Raw genomic sequence first — 16,819 nt, forward strand, 5'->3', positions numbered from 1 at the left:
GCTCCAGTATCCCCTTGCAAGTTTTATTTTAGATGCTTTCTCGTGTGGCCACATCACTTATGCTGTGCTATGTAATGTGCCTGCAATGGCGTAGAGACCCCAAACCACAGTATTCCGTCTAATGAGAGACGGTGAAAACACGGCTGTCATATCCTACAGCAGCCACAGGGACCCTTTCTAAAACTCCACTGGTGAATGGTATTTCTATGTGATAATTTTCCAGTTCTGGAAAAATCCCTGGAGAGATGAGAGAGCTTGCAAAGAGTACAGCACAACATCTAGTGCCCATTTCACATGAGAGCAGAAAGAAACTCACTTTTGCAGTATTGATCTTCACAAACTCTGCAGGTCTGGGAGAGGAGGGGCTGCCCTGAGAGCGTGGGACAGATTAGCACAGGCCACAGGACTAGGAGGGAGAAACTTTATCCAAAGTTGGATAAAGCGTGACATTTTTGGAAGGTGCATTAGGCAGGGGCTAGAGTGTACAGCAAGGGCAGGCTTCAAAAACACACACCTGTGCCCCCTCTTTTATTTCAGTCCTGAGCTTTTTGTTTCCCTCTGGAGGCATCAGCGTCCAAGCCCCATAAGAAAGTTCTCAATTTTGGCACTGATACTGCAAAGCCCAAAATTGGAAAGGTTGAAAATGTCACAAGCAACCCTGTATCTGTGAGATTTCCTACCTGGTTTTATACATCCCAATGCTTTGGATGAATGGCCAACCTCCTGGTCAAACAAAACCTGCAAAGATTTACGGGCTGACCCATCACTCGTACGTCACGTGTCTTGAAAGCAAGGTCACTGTGCCGAGCAGTCCTTGGGTTGGTAGCTGGGATGTGCACTGCTGGAGGCGGCTTCTGCCTGGCCCTGCCTGCAGACCTGAGTGCGTCTCCCCGCAGGCTCTCCTGCATCCTTGGCAAGTGCTGCAAGTCCAGTCCAAGGACCTCAGTGGTTTCTTGACTCAGTGCACATCCCTTCTCTAGGCCACGTCTGTGTCAGCCTCACAAGCGAGGGGTGTTCAGGACACACAGTCTGTGCTCCTGCCTACAGCTGTCTGCAAAACTCATCCTCTTGTGGGCTCTGGACTCTACTAATGCTTCCTCCCCTCCCCAGCTGCAGAGCTATATTACTGTCTCTCATCTTAGATGGTAAGGTTTACACCATTGCTATTTTTAAGAGACTAAGTCTGACCATAAATAGGATGCTTTGTTGTTAACTTGAGCGTGTATTTTTGTGGTTGAGGACGATTATGCCAGGTGAAGACGCTCCTGAAATTAACTCCTACTTCTTCCTCCAAGCTCAGTTTACCACTTCTGTTGCTGGTTTAATAGGTACGTTGGAGGATCCAGAATTGGCTGCTGAAACCACAAATAGCCTCAGAGCAATTGGTGTAATTACAGCAAGGGAGGCAGAAAGGAGAGTACTTCTCTCTTCCTATAGCTGTTATTCTTGCAGGGTCTGGGTAGATCCTCTGATCGTTTTAAGCACAAACCTTTAATTGAGCTAGTAGAACAGATAGTCCTAGCATCCACCATTCACTTTAGAGAGCTATTTTTAATTCTGTCTGGTGCCTCACCTCTGGATTTTGGCATGGAAGAAGCTTTCATTAGCGGTAACAGATCCCCTGCACCTGGCCAGTTCACCTGGAGCTCTGCAGAGTGCTGTTTATAGCAGAATAACACGGACAATTTGCCTCCTCGTCCTTCAGATAACAATGTCTGAAGATACATTGTTCATTTAAATCTTTGTTGTAGTCTGTCTTTCTCAGAACCAGTTTGAGAGATTGTGACCTTGGGCACAGGAGAACTTCTCTGTGGGGGAGCAGAGCATCCTAGGATTGCTGAAGACCTGCTAGATCTTGTCCATCTCTGCTCCTCTCTCTTGTTCCGTTCATTGCAGAACTGTGCCCTGCAATAGGTTCCCCCATAGGAAAGACCTTTTGACAGGCTGAGACCTCTCACGTGATGGGGAGCCCTTGCAGTGTAGGTGCACTTCCCCGGGGAAACTTCTTCCTGATACGTAGCCTGAATTTGTCTTTACTGCATTTTGCCTTTATATCCCAAGGGACCATCACTGTCTCCGTCATTTCTTTCTCACACCCTTAGAGACTGGGAGGTAATTGTCCCGTGTATCTGCCGTGCCGCAGCAGCTAGAGAGCTGAGCCAGACGTGATTTCTGCCCCCACCCAAAACTTGAGGCTCTCTGCTCAGAGTACATGCACAGCCCCTGTAAGTTTGGCTTAACACCCACGATCAGGTGTGTGATTCTTTTGTATCACTCGTGCTATAATAATTATCACTATCCCATTTCCAAAGCACTTGGCAAATATTAATTAATTCTTACTGCACCTGGGGACAACGAGGTACTATAATAGTGTCCTCATCTGATAGGTTGCAAAGCCGCAAGGCAAAGTGTTGGGTTGGGGGCCAGGGCCAGGGCTCGGGGTGGAGGGGAGTTGTGGGCAGGAGTTTCTGACACCTTTTTGCTTCTTGGAGGCTTTTGGAGGCAGATGGGGCAAGTAGGTAACCGAACACCTTAGGGCTGGTTTAGCAGGAGGCTGAGCCTGAGCGAACGCCCTTCTCGGTGGGGCTGAATAGGCTGGGCTCGGCACTGAGCACACACATCTCTGCTCGTGGGGGCCTGCAAAGCTCTGGGTCGCTTCGTGGTCACCCTGCACAGAGCGAGCCCCTGTGCACGTGTGGGAAAAGGGTAGCTGCTGTGCTCAACGTATAGGGACTACCTTGGGCCCACGTTTCTAAAGCAGAGACAGATGCGAGTGGAAACCTCTGTTTCAGTGCTACCATAGCAAGCGACGCCAGGCGAAGAGGGTGCACCTATATCCAGAGCACTCTCCTAATTTAAACTGTGCTTGGAAAATACAAGCCAGCCCTGCCCTGCTGTGCCTCGCTGCTGGTCCCCTGGCAGAGGAAGGGGCCGGTGGCACTCCCGGGTGTCCCCTGGCCTTAGCCCGCAGTGCCACCTGCAGCCTGCCCGGGCTCTGCGCAGCCGCTGCCGCAGCACCCAGCTCTCCTCTGGGTGTCAGGCCCCTTTTTGGCCAAAGGAACGCTTTGCTCTTCCTTGGAGTATTTTTTTTTCTTCTTTTCTAACATGAAATTGGGATCTCCAGCAGGAGGAGCTGAGCAGAGTTAGTGGAGCAAATAGCTGAGAGAGCAAACCGTGCTGGTGAGTCGTGAGAAGGCGGCTGAAGTGTATAAGGGCAGTGATGACAGGGGGATGCTGCTCTGTCTGGCAAACAGCCCTCCGCCTAGGTGTCCACGCTCTTTAGCCAGGACCAGCAAAACTCACTGCAGGTTGTGTGTATTGAGTTGGGGTCTGAGCTAGTCCATGCATTGGGGCAGCTGATGCCACTGCACAGGAGACTGCCCCGAGCCCCCCTTTGGCCTCCGACAGCAGGGACCAGGCTGCTGTGCACATCTGTGGTGGTGGTGGGGTTGCTTGGACAGCTCTATCTGTGAGCAGGAAGGTGGGTAGCAAGCAAAAGGTCTCACTTGGCTGTACCCACCTCACCTGGCTGCTGGTTTGGTCTCTCTCCTCCTCACTCTACCCAAGTTTCTGGCTCACGTCTCACGCTGGGGTCCCCAGGGTGTCCTGGAGCTGCTCACAGGCCAGCAGGTGCTCGGGAGCGGTGGCACATGTTCTTGGGAGCTGGTGCTGACCCTGGCACACGGGTCGGTTCTTGTCCCCCCTGTGCAGGAGCTGACTCTGCGTCGGTCGACCCCTTGGTGCTGGAGCAGTATGTCGTGGTGGCGGACTACCAGAAGCAGGAGAGCTCCGAGATCAGCTTGTGCGTGGGCCAGTTGGTGGATATCATTGAGAAGAACGAATCAGGTACAGGGAGTTTGGCTTGGCAGAGGGCTTTGGGTCTACTCTGCGTCGCAGAGCAGGGGCAGGAATAGCAATCCTGTGTTGTCAGTGTTTTCCTAATAGGACCTTAAGCAAAACAGCATCCAGACACCTCACAGGGATTCTCTTGGTCAGTTGAGGTGGGACGTGGAGGAAGCAGCTTCAGTCTGCAGGCTGTATGATTGTGGACAAGACTTCAGGGCTGTCTCTAAAGGAAGGGACTAACTACCCGTGTGCTGAGCACCAGGCACCATCCATCTTTTACAGTCTCTACTTTAGGCTTCTTTGTGCTGAAAATCTTGGCCAATGGGTCCTGAGGACAAAAGCCATTCCTGGAGTTGACAGGCTTGTTTTACTGACAGTGGGGGACACTCTCATGGTGCCCACGAAAGACCATTTGCAATTCCTGCCTCCGAACACGATGAAGCACCCAGCCGTGGAGCAGGGACAGGCAGCCGAGCCATTCGCTTGCTTCAAAACTTAAGCTTGCTCTTAACCTCTGCAAAGGGATTGAGTCATGTCATGGGCCCAGCTTCTGGAGTTTGTGGAAAAGAGGAATTTATTCTCCGAAGTTAATAGAAGCTGCTTAGGGGAATTTAAAGATAAATTGTGAAAATGGATTTTAAAATTCTGGAAACCTGGTCCCCAGAGGATTAGTTGCACCAGCAGCTATTGTTTGAGAATGGGGAAAATAAAAGCAACCCTGAAGCAAGTGAAACCTATTAGCACAGCCAATTCAAATGATGTGGCAAATAATTTATTTATCAAATGTCAGCCCTGGTTTTCCCTTCCAGGCAGGTAGCTGCTGATTCCCTCCCTGAGAATCTAGTTGTCTTTCTAAATGACTCACTGGTGACGTTCTGAGGATAATGCTCGGTCTTTTTTTTTTTTTTTTCTTTCCCTAAAGACACAAATAGCTTGTGCTTTTAATAACTGAGGAGCGCACGTTTATTTTGATTGGACACCTAGGGTGGCCTAGAATTGCTCATGGCTGCTATGGAGCTGGCTAGGTTTCCACTGGGAGAGCTCATGTTTTAATCCTGCATTTGCTCTTAGCTTTTAAAATTTGCTGTTTCCACAAATGTAAAGACGACGAGAGCACAGCAGGAGTCACCTATCGATTTGCAGACAGTGTATTCATCTCTGCTAATTGGCCTGTGCTTGCTGACCCAGACTGAGGGAAAATGAACCATGAAGGGGAAAAAAAAGGAATGCAAACACAGTGGCTGGAGCCATTCGGTTCTCAGAGTCTCTCCCATTTTTCATGGGAGGGAACCGTACATTTAGATAGCATTCAGCTGTGTTTCTCCCGTGCTGCTGTCTGTGCTCCCTTTCAGATAGCGCTTGGCTCTGTTGCTTTGGGGTCACCCCAGCCTCCTGGGTAGGCAACAAGGAGGGGGCAGGGCCCCCCCAGGCTCATGGTTTGGAGGGAGGGAGTTTTTGGCTGGTGGGAGCCCTTGGCTGAGCTGTCTGCTGTTTTCTTGTCAGGCTGGTGGTTTGTGAGCACATCGGAGGAGCAAGGCTGGGTGCCAGCAACCTGCCTGGAGGCCCAGGATGGTGTCCAGGATGAGTTCTCAATGCAGCCTGATGAAGGTGAGAACCTGTGGAGACATCTGCCCCAGCTTCTTCGTGCTGATCTGCACCGAGCTGCTCGCAGGACTGCCTAGCCCTCCCTGACTTAGGCAGGGCAAGAGTCCAGGGAAGGACAAACCCACAGATGCTGTTCAGTCATGTCTGCTCACAATGGTCCTGCCTGCCCAGCTCTCTGCTCCAGTGCAGTGGGGCAGCTGGATACTGGCGGTATAACTGCTGGCCTTTCTGCTCCCTCGCAGAGGGGCTGAAGGTGCCACCTCCAGGGAACACCCAGTTCCGCCATCCCAATGGCTCCTTTAGGCCCCAGGGAGCTGTTTTACCTGCGCTGGAGGAGGAGCAAAGCTCAGGTCCTAGGACAATTCCCTTGTCTTCTAAACCCATGCAGAACGAAGAGCATGCATGAGCTCATGTTATGACAATAGCAAGGTTGCAACCTTTGCTTAGAGCAAATCTGAAATGCCCCCGGAGAATGTATCCTTCCCATTGACCACTGTACGCTCAAAGCAGTGCTGCACCTGGCTCAGCCCCTTGCCCGGGGAGATGGAGGTGGGAGGGGAGGCTCAGACCACGGAGGGCCCCCAAGAGGGCTCCAGGCAAGTACAGTCTCTGTGCCACTCTGGTGTCAGCCCTGTCTCCTCTTGGACCTGAAATGCCTCCTCCTTACGTCCTCTCTTGTCCTTCTCCTGCTTCCCCAACATGCTCTTCCCAGTCCCATGGAGATACTGGTCTCTGCCCAGGCACGTTGGCCGCCGTCGGACTCTTGGGGACTTGTACACCAGTGGATGGGGTCAAGGTGGACTTCATAGAGACTTGTTCAGCTGCCCATGTTTTGTGCTTGGACCCTTGTCTGCATGTGTGTTTGCTTTGCATGTGATGGACCCTGCTTGTGTCAGTCTTCACTGTGTGCCATACGTGCTCGTCAGCTTTTCATTAGGCCCACTCATGTCCACCTCTCTTTCCTCTGTCAGCTGATCCTTCTAACTTTTGAGGCTTGTTTTGTGTACAGAGGCTGGAGTTTCTGCTTTCCCCCAACACATGTATGCAGACATCTTGCAACTGCTGCTTTAGTTCCTGTAAGAGTAACTCCTCTGAGCCATGGCCCTGGGGTTGGTGGCTCAGATGGGGTCAGGAGGAGAAGAGCCAGCTTGGTTTTGCTGGATGTGACAGGACACTTTCTGCTTTGACTGATTTGCACGAAGGGGGTGGGAAATCAGGCCCTTCGAGGGCCGTGCTCCTCCAAGCAGACAAAGCCAGGAAACATGCACAGTGGGGATGTATGAATGTCAAAAGGTGTGGGTTTTGGAGGTGGACCTTTCCCCAAATGGCCTTCACCCTATTGTGGCGCGGTTTAAGCACAGACAATTGCTTTCCTGGGTTTCCTCCAGAAAGGACAGGACAAGGTGAGGGAGGGGGGTGGATGGATGGACCTGTTTGTCTGACATGCTGTCGGCATGGCTGTTAGGATGTTTCCCCTTCCTCTTGAAGGGAAGACCATCCATGTCACTGCTTACCATTGTTTGGCCTAGTGGACAGGACATCAGACACTTCTCCAGGCTTTACCACATGGCTTTGACCAATGTCTCAGGCAACCCAACTGTTGAACAGGGAAGTTCATGTAGATCTGCTGTTGTAAAGCAGTTTGAGAGCTCTGCATGAGAGCACGTCTCTGGGGGGGGGTTTACTCCCTGATGTCCGTGAGATTTCTTTCCCTCTATAGAGGACAGTTCTTCTTTAAAGGCTCTGAGAAATAAATTTGAACTGAAATGGATATATGGAAGGGATTCTGTGAAGAGCAGTGAAAGGAGAGATGTCATATAAAAGTCAGTCTTTATTCCTAGGGGAGAGGAGGAACTGTTTTAGACAACTTCTCCTTGAACCAGACTAGTTCACCAAAGCTTACATTTCAAAATGCAGCTGGGTTTGTTTTGAAATACATTTCACTGGCATTTATTTTGTGAATGGTTGTGTATCTCTGTGTGTTTGCACCTGTATTACAACAGGAATTATCAGTATATAAAGCACTTAACCGTTGTTCGACTGAGTCCAGGTTTCCATAAAACAATATCTCTGTGAAACTGTGCTTTCTTTCCAACAGAGGAGAAGTACACCGTTATTTACCCATATACCGCAAGAGACCAGGATGAAATGAACCTGGACAAAGGGGCTGTGGTGGAGGTGATCCAGAAGAACCTGGAGGGCTGGTGGAAAATCAGGTACCATCCCTACCTCCTCCTCTTCCCTGACACTGCAGCTGGGGCTGTGCAAAGCAGAGACCTGATGTGCGTGGGATGTGCAGTCCAAAGGCAGGTCTAGGGTATCGGGAAGGGCAGAGTACTGGAACTCATTTCTCTCCATCCCTACAAACTAAGGCTAGCTGATGTTCGGGGCTTCAGCCAAGCATAGCTGTGGTTAAACATCTTTAAAATCCCCCGATTTCCTGTGCTGGAAGGTCAACTGCATCACGGCATCACATGCCCCAGCAGTGCAAAGGGAACTGGTGTGAGAGCATTAGCGTTACGTCATGTGCTGCTGATAGGAAAACCAGTGAGTGTCCTGGAGGCAGGCTGGATCCTCTGGCTGTGTTAGGAGGCTCCTACAGAGAAGGACCCTGTCCGGGCCAGGTCTGCTGTGTACAGGGTGTGCTGAGGCCAAAGACTCCAGATCATCCCGAGCTGATATTTGGTTTGTCCTGGAAACTCATTTTCTCTTGTCTGTGATCTAGCAAACAGCCGGACTTGAGCAGGGTGGGAGCACATGCTGCAATTTTCTTAACCTTACATTGAACCTCTGGTCTTGGCAGCAGCAAAGCCCCAGAAAAACATCCATTGACTTTTTAAGCAGAGGAGAGCTGCCACGAGAGCTCTGAAGGCAATTACAAGCTCAATAGCTGGTGCCATCTGAGCGTAGTCGCTGCAGCCCAGCCAGCGGGGAGAGTTTCTGACGCTGGCACAGGACCCTCCAGCATGGCAGGGAGACTCCGCGGATGTGGTTTCTCGATCAGATCGCGGGGCTGGTTTCTCTCCTAAACAGTGCAGACTTAGAGCAGGGAAGGGATCCAGGCTGCTGGCACTTAGGCAGAGGGCTTGTGCTTTCTCCAAAGACCAGGTACATCAATCCTAGCAGCAGTGCTCTGGTTTTCCCCTCTGCTTCTCCTGGCAGTGCGCTTTATTCCTGAAACAGTGCTGTTGCTGAGGTGAAAAGGAAATCGGGCTTCACACTGTTCCCAGCCCTCAGCCCGCTGGCTGTGGCCAGCTTGCATGGCAGCATTGGTCATGGCTGGAGCTCTCCACTTGCCCACGTGCCACAGAGCATGACACCGGACAAGCTCCTTTTGCCCAGATCTTCGGTCAACGCATGTCCTGAGCGCTGGCACCAGGGATGTCCAATGGCTCAGTGCCACTCAAGTGCAGTGGGTCACTCCTCTGGGAAGGGTCCGTGGCCCTGGCGCAGTGCAGGGGCTCTGTGCAGTGACGCTGCCATTGTTGCCACCACAGGTACCAGGGCCAAGAAGGCTGGGCCCCCGCCTCCTACCTCAAAAAGGGGAATGGAGAGATGTTCTCGCAGAAGCTGGGGTCAGGCTCCTCCGCTCAGTCATGTGCCTTGGATCTGGATGGCATCTCCCGGCAGCAGGTCGTGGCGAGCCGAGAGAAGGATGGGCTCGCTGGCCAAAGGGACGGGAGATTCGACAGCCGTCCCCTGCCCAATGTTGATATCCGACGCAGTAAGTGGCTGGTCGGGAGGAGGCCGGTGGTGGCTGGGGTGGCAGCACAGCATTTCCTGTAGGCTTTTGGGCGCTGTAATGGGGTGTGAGGGAGGCAGAAGGCTTGCAGGCGCTGTGAGCTCTGCAGCAAGGGCTGGAGGTGACATTGCACAGGCAGATGGGGCACGAGCACAGTGCTGCCCAGGGACCTGCTGAGGATCAGCAAATGTAATGGGGATAAAAGCCTCCCCCTCCCAGACTGGAGATACTCTCCTCTCAGAAGCTGGGGCATTTTAACCCCTCTGCAGGCCAGGTCTTCTGGGTCAGGCCTACAATGAAAAAGCAGTTTCATGTGGTGACCTCAGCTGCATTTCCCAGCAGCACCTGATGGTGCAAAGCTGGTTCCTCTTCCAGTGGGATGCTCTCAAAACCAGGGTGACCCGTGCCACTCAGGGTACTGGGCAGACATGTTCCTCCTTCGACTTCCTTGCCCATGGGGCAGGTTTGGTCCTTGCCTTTCTGTTTTTGCTTTCACTTGTCTTTTGTGAATACACATGTGACCAAAAGCCAGAAACTCAACAGCATCTGAATGTTTTCCTCCACAGAGTCACCAAAGATGAGGCAGAGACCCCCTCCTCGCCGAGATCTCACCATAGTAAGTGCCAGCTGATGTATGAGAGCAGCAATGGCAAAGGGAGTCAGAGAGGAGCACTGAAAGGAGCTCTGGTCACTGGTTATTCTTTGCCTGGGATCTTGCCCCAGTACCACAGGCTCTGCTCTTGGTCAAGGCTGGAGTACACATGCCACTTCTCTGCTGTCTTAAGACTCTTCTCTTTGCGTGTGGTTGTTAAATGAACTTTTGGCAAGGCTGGGTTGCCAGTGGGAGGCTGCAGACTGGCTCTGTCCCTCTGGGGAGGGTGACCCTGCTGTCAGCGAGAGCTCTGGCGCTGAGCAATTTTCTGCTCAGCCTGGAAATGGTTTGCTGGTTTGTGTTGGTGAAGGTGCTGCATGGGCACAGCTGACCTCCCCGGCCTGGCCACGCTGGCTTGTGTCTCTGCAGGCTCCTGGTCTGCATGGATGTTGTGTCACGCTTTCTGTAGAAACATGCTGATGGGTTTTCTTTTTTCTTGTCATAGCCACGTGGTTTGAACCTGCCTAAACCTCCTGTCCCTCCTCAAGTGGAAGAGGAATATTACACCATTGCTGACTTCCAGACCACCATCCCTGATGGTATCAGCTTCCAGGCAGGAATGAAAGTAGAGGTGAGACTGTGATCTTCCCTTCTCACACCTTCACGTGAGTGCAGCTTTCCCGACTCCCATTGTCCTGGGACCTGTTTCAGGCAGGAGCCCCCTTTCCAGGCAGGGAAGATCTGCTCACCACAGCGTTCTGGGTGGGAACTGGGCATGGTGGTCCATGTGGTTGCCTCTGTGGACTGTTAACATCCCAGGGCTCTCCTAGAGTGGGAGAGAAACTTGTATGAGCTCATGAAACTTCGGAGACCCTGTGCCCTCCTGTCCCCCAAGTGTGTGGGTGTTGTGTTGTCTGAGCTAGTGGAAATTAAAACCACATCAAAAATGGGGGTAGAGATGGTGGTTTTTTCTTATTTAGGCCAGGTGTAAAGTTAAAAGCCCTTCCAGAACTGCTTTCCTAGCACACCCACTTTTGCTGGCAGAATCCCTCTTGCAGATGTGATTGTGCTTTACAAAACTTAAGCTGTGCCTCTCTAAGAGGATTTTTTCCTTTACAGCTGCCCCAGTCAGCTCCTCCCAGGTCCCGGCCTCGCTTCTGGAGTGTGCAGAGGCCGGACAGTTGCTGATCCGTGCAGTATCGCTGCCGGTTGATCGCTCCAACAGTGCCGCGCAGTGGCCACCACCAGTACCCAGCATCCCGGTCCTGCCTCCCGGACGGGATGGTGATAGCTCAGCCTCAGCTCCTTGACATGGCTGTGTCGTTCCTCAGTCCCATGGCATGCAGGTCCCCTTCCCTGGCAGAGGTCGTTAGCCCGTTCCCCTCCTGTTAGGATACCAGTCCTGTGATTGCCTGGCTTTTGGTTACCAGGACGGGGAGGGGGGCACTGAAGCCATATACCACCCTGACATCATTTCGGAGACACCCAGCAGCCCCTCTTGTGCAGACAGGGCTGCTGCATGGATGCCTGACGTTTCCTTTCCCCTTGGCAGGTAATTGAGAAGAACCTGAGTGGCTGGTGGTACATTCAGATTGAGGAGAAGGAGGGCTGGGCCCCTGCCACATTCATCGATAAGTACAAGAAAACCAGCAATGCGTCCAGGCCAAATTTCCTGGCTCCACTACCCAACGAGATGGCCCAGCTCCGGCTCGGTGATGCCACAGCCGACAGCAGTGCCGGCGAGGAAGTGACAGGACCGTGCCGTCCTCTGCCAGAGGCTCCTTCTAACGGTACAGACTGTGGTGGGAAGTGGGCCAAAGACTGGAAGGGGAAGGAGGCTTCCGAGAGCGGGGACCCAGCCTTTGCCGGTGGCTACGAGGAGATCTCAGACCGTGACACAGAGGAGAAGCCCAGCCTGCCGCCCAGGAAGGAGTCCATCATTAAATCGGAAGGCGAGTTATTGGAGAGGCAGAGGCCTCCCCCCAAGCCCCCGGGCATGATTTTGCCCATGATCCCACCCAAGCAGTCAGCAGCCCCAAAGGACAGCAAGAAGCCCGAGCTGAAACCAGAGAAGGGCAAACTCTTCCAACTGAAAAATGAAATGGGACTGGAATGCGGACACAAGGTGTCAGCCAAGGAAGTGAAGAAGCCAAACCTCCGACCCATTGTCAAGCCAACCAAGCCAAAAGCTGAGCCTGTGGAGGACAAGCCTGAGACCATTGCCCAGAATCCATTCTTGAAATCAAGACCTCAGATCAGGCCAAAACCCACTGCAGCCCCCCGGACTGACCCACCTCCTGCTGATGATAAACTGGACATTTGCAGCCTGCGGAGCAAGCTTAGACCTGCAAAGTGCCCAGAGAAACCCTCTGAGCAGGACACCACTGCTGGTGACAGCTCCTTCAGTAACGCCATGGTCTCTTCAGAGGCCTCTGGAAGGTTTCAGGAGCGACCAAGCATGGAGAGCAAACCCCTGCCCAAGATGGACAGCCACACTGGCAAAGAGGCACTGCCCAAATCTCCCCTGGGCCCAGCAAACACCCCGGGTGCCAGGGACCCCCCGCCACAGCGTCCCGTTGTGCCACCCCGCAGACCACCCCCTCCGAAGAAAACAGGGGGTCCTGCCTCCGGCCCCGCCGTGGAGCTCAGGGCCCCGGCACGGGAAGCGCCTGAGATCAGGTCGTCCCCGGTGCCTGGGAGGCCCATGCTGGTTCCTCCAAAAGCCAAGCCGTTCCTCTCCGCCTCTATCCAAGACGAAGCCAAAGTGAAAAGCAGCATAAGCCCAAAGGTCATATCTAAGGCAGTGGAGAGGGGGGAAGCAAAGGAGAGGACCTCAGCCCCTGTCTCCAGTCCAGACTTCTCCAGGGAAGCTCTCTATGTGGCCGTGGCAGATTTTGAAGGCGATGAGGAGACCAACAGCTTTAAAGAAGGGACTTTGTTTGAAGTTCGTGAGAAGAACAGCAGCGGCTGGTGGTTTTGCAAGGTCCTGACTGGGGGGCCATGCTGGGAGGGCTGGATCCCTTCCAATTACCTGCGGAAGAAGCCATAGCTGCTCCTCTGCTTGCACGGCTGGAGGTTCCCTGGTCTCTCACCTGAGTATTTAATTAGCAGATTAATTTATAGTTTTCCATGAGGCTGGCTTTAAAAAAAGAAAGATAATAATTGAGATCCCACGCATCCCAGCTGGTGCCCGCTGGCGGCAGCGTGGAGGAAGCAGCTCGGCCTCCCCCCCGCCCCCGCCGTGTGCTCCCGCCGCCCTCCTCCCCACGTTCCCCCTGAGCACTGTGCTCCCGTGGCCATGCTGGCAGCCCAGCCCTGCGGCTGGAGCTGCTCTGGTCAAGCTTCGTGGCATACAATGGCTACCATGGTTCTCCGTGCTGGGGAGATGGACCTTGATAGACATTTTTGCCACCTGTTTGGGGAATTTAAAAGAAATACAGCAGTAGCCAGGGAGAGAAGTGCAACATGGAATGGTACCAACAAAGGAAATCTGGCCACACAAAAGGATTTGCCTTTCCCTGAGGCTCAAGGTCATGGTCGAATGTTGTAGGTCAGGTGTGTAGCAGAGCCATAGGGAACGTGGCAAAAAGGAGGAATGATTGCTGAGAACAGGGTCCCTGTAGCTCTGCATGCTCGTGCAGGCACAGGCATTGCGCTCTGGTTAAGGGCTGTGCCTTGCTCCCCTGGCCTGTGCATGCCACGAGACCATCCCTTGGTCCTTCCCTGCTCTACGACAAGTGTTAACTAAAACATCCTCCTGGTGGAAAAAAAAAAAATATGGAAAAATACACGCATGCACACACTCTCATGTACAACAGGTCCTCTCTGTGCTGATCCAGGACACTATGCAGGATTCTTCCTTGCAGTATTGCAACCAAACAACAAGAGGTGTTTTGCTTCGGTAGCTGAAGAATACTATGCAAGGCACAGAGGACCAAAATCACCCCAAAAGCCCTGGAAGGAGGATGCTTTGCTTTTCTTACCACACAGACTGCCCTGCCTGTTGGACTATTAGGGGACCACCCGTTCCCATGACCCACAGAGCTTCCCCGGGCTGGCGGGCAGCAGCCAGGAGGTGGGTCCTTCAGTAGGTGCTGATATTATCAAGTGCAATCCAGAATGCGGGAGTGCAGCTCCTCATCACAACCAGTTGCGAGGCATGTCTGGTGCTCAGGGGCTCCCTGCCTTGTTTATCACCCCATCTGCCTGTTTGCCAGGTACTTTCATTTCATCCTGCGTGGCGGGCTGTTTGGGGGGCTTCAGGTCATGCAGAGCCTGGGGTTTTCCCATGCTGACATTCCCACCTGCCAAGCCTAATCTTGCCTGCAGTGTTGCTTATCCCAGCTGGAGGATGAGCGTGGATGAGCTGTTGTTCTCCAGTGCTGCTTTCTTCCCTTCTGTACTTGCCTACTTGCAGATTCAGGGACACATTTCTTTCTCCAGAAGAACTTTAAACCCGACATTTCTATGGCTTTGTTTTTGACCAAGTCCCTTTGGCCTTTCCAGTTGAATTGCAAGCGTAAAAGTGCTGCAGCCACATCATTTTGCTGCTGAAAACAATTACAGTTTTCCCTCTAATTTGAGACTGGCAGAATTGAAGGAGTGCTGTCCCCTCCCTGAACACTCGCTTCCTTCTCTGTCCCATGTTTTCTACCCTGGAAACATAGAGTTGAAGACATCTCTGCGTACAGAATGAAAATGGTGGTTTCTCAGGCCAGGGTTGTTCTTGGAGGGTGATGGGGCAGTTTGTCCCATCCCCGGTTTGATCTGATGGAGAAGCCCTGACCATCTCAGTCCAGCCTCGTATCCAGAAGCCCCAAGGTTCATTTTTAGCTGTGGGAATTCATGCACCCCAATCTCCAGCTGATTCTTCTCCCTCCCACCTACGATTTTCTCTGGTGGCACATCAGCCTCTGATCAGGCTGACTCACCTGAGTTGGCAATAAGCAATACATCTGCAGCCCAATCCAATAACAAAGTTCCTTGCGTGGCACATTGCGAGGTGTTGATGTGCTCCCGGGAGAGTTGCAGGGTGGGTTGGGGGAACAATGCTGCCTTGTCTCTGCGCATCTCTCACTCCAGTAAATCCCTTTTTGCTTTGGAAAGCAATGGGGACAGGATGAGTTAAGCCAGAGCTGCCCTGTGGCCAAATCCAGCCCCCATTGGATCTGGGGGGGTGTTGGACTTGTGTCCCCCATCTGCTCTGGCAGTTTCACGCAGGCAGTGGAAGGGCTGTGTGCCCTTTCCCTGTGGCACTGTGTCCTTGCTCTCTCTTTGCTGAATGGCCTTTTAATCTCAGAAGTGTCTCTCCTTTCTCTGTCTCAGAGACCTCACTGCTTTCCTCGGAGGGGACAATGCTATTTCTGTTGCCTCCGTACTAAATGAGGGCTATTTCTGCTTTCCTCCCAGACTGAACCTCGAACTGGTAGTGCTTCGTTTTGCTGACACAAGTACTGTATTTGGCTCATTGAGTGTGTGACAGGATCGCTCCGTTGTTCCCAAAGAGCTTCCAAGAAGGCAGGGTGAGTGCCCAAGGTGGGGGTCACCCTCGGTAGGGTGCCGACACCTGCAGCCTTACCCCTTCCTACTGCTCTTCCGTCTGCGAAGGGACCACAGGCTGAACAGCAGGTCCCGTCGGGAAGATGCCAAGGGCCATTGGGCTGTCAGGGCTTTGCCCTCCCCATCCAACACGTGCCCCCCAGTTCGGCACCGCGCGTACCCTCTGCCAGGCTGCGTATCCTCTCTGTATGTCGCACGTCAAATGCGGCCAAGCTCCCCGACTACCTCGTGAGGAGGAGGAAGGCGTCCGGGAGACAAGGCGCATCGGCCAAAGACCAACCTCCCTCCTTCGCCAGCGCAGCCCCAAGGCCGGGGATTGCAGCAAGGGGAGGCATCACCATGGCTTGGGGCGGAAGAGCCGGGTGTCGGGGGAGTCCACAGCTCCGCCCCACTCCTTCTCACAGGCTCTCAAGTCCGTTTGTCTGTCCGTGTCTCGCTGTATTATGTAAGCGCGTATAAATCTACATTAACTGTGGGCGGGGGGGGGGGGGTCAGCGGAAGATAGATGTAGCTGTGTAAATGCCATATCTATACTTTCACCATTAGGGGACTGATTTTTTTTTTTAATTTGGTGAGATTTTTTTGGTGGGTTTTTTTTTTTTTTTGGCTTTTTTTTTTTTAAGAAATAAAAAGAAACTGCTTGACTGGTTTCAAGCACCCTTGTGAACCCGTGTCTGGCTGCCATATGTCTGGGGTGCTGCGTGGCAGCTATCTCGGTAGGTAAGCTGCTCTCCTGTCCAGAGCGATGGTGGGTCTGCCTGGGGAGCTGGTTCAGGCACTTGCTGTTTGTCACTGCCACGGTGGCACCAGCAAGGAGCCCTGAGCCATTGAACTGCACTCCCTCGTGCTGCGGAGGAGCCGTCCCCAGGTGAGGCATTTCTCTGTCCTCGGGTGCTTTTGTCCATCAGGAGATGAACGGGGTGGTGCTGTGTTGCCTGGCTTCACAGGGGCTTGCGGCACGGGCTTCTGGCTGTGACACCCCTTGCAGTGGGCTCGGACAGGTCACAGCACTCAGACTTTTGACTTATGGTTCCTGGCCATGAATAGCCCGCCTCCTCCATCACTGCTGTGCCCCAGTTCACCTCTTGGATATCCCACCGTGGGTTCAGGTGTGGGTATGTGTGTAGTGTCTGTGCGCTGCTTTGGCACAGAGGGATGTTTTCCCTGTGCAGCTGTGGCTGGGGGCACTGCTGCTGCTGCATCAACACTCCCCACATGGGATTTTAGCCTGGTCCCCACTTTGCAGTGTGTGTACCGTGATGCTCGTGAGGAGAAACGTCATTGCTAGGTTAAATAGTGCTCAGCAAAGCCTTGCTTTTTCTTCCCCTCCCTATGATCCAGTAGACAGAGGAGCACTGCACAGCTGACCTTCCCAGCCCTGCGTTGGTATCCAGCCACCTGCGCGGGCAGCCTTGGCTGTGCCCCCTGCCATGCACAACAGTGCCTGGGAGTGGCGAGGGTCACGGGGACCCCAA

General features: G+C 53.1%; 1 protein-coding gene across 3 annotated transcripts in view; it reads left to right on the forward strand.

Moving 5' to 3' along the window:
* SH3PXD2B (SH3 and PX domains 2B) overlaps window positions 1-16,011 on the forward strand; it is a 79,639-nt gene extending 63,628 nt beyond the window's left edge. For 2 of the 3 annotated variants that reach the window (XM_075766229.1, XM_075766230.1), the window contains 7 exons: window positions 3,712-3,846; window positions 5,350-5,454; window positions 7,550-7,667; window positions 8,949-9,175; window positions 9,760-9,809; window positions 10,291-10,416; window positions 11,338-16,011. In XM_075766229.1, coding sequence (XP_075622344.1) covers window positions 3,712-3,846; window positions 5,350-5,454; window positions 7,550-7,667; window positions 8,949-9,175; window positions 9,760-9,809; window positions 10,291-10,416; window positions 11,338-12,834 — 2,258 coding nt within the window. In that variant the 3' untranslated portion in view covers window positions 12,835-16,011. The remainder of the gene's footprint in view (window positions 1-3,711; window positions 3,847-5,349; window positions 5,455-7,549; window positions 7,668-8,948; window positions 9,176-9,759; window positions 9,810-10,290; window positions 10,417-11,337) is intronic. The other variant, XM_075766231.1, reaches the window with a different exon arrangement.
* The last annotated feature ends 808 nt before the right edge of the window (window positions 16,012-16,819 follow it).

Source organism: Balearica regulorum, chromosome 14 (assembly GCF_011004875.1).
Source record: "Balearica regulorum gibbericeps isolate bBalReg1 chromosome 14, bBalReg1.pri, whole genome shotgun sequence".
Taxonomy (NCBI): Eukaryota; Metazoa; Chordata; class Aves; order Gruiformes; family Gruidae; genus Balearica; species Balearica regulorum.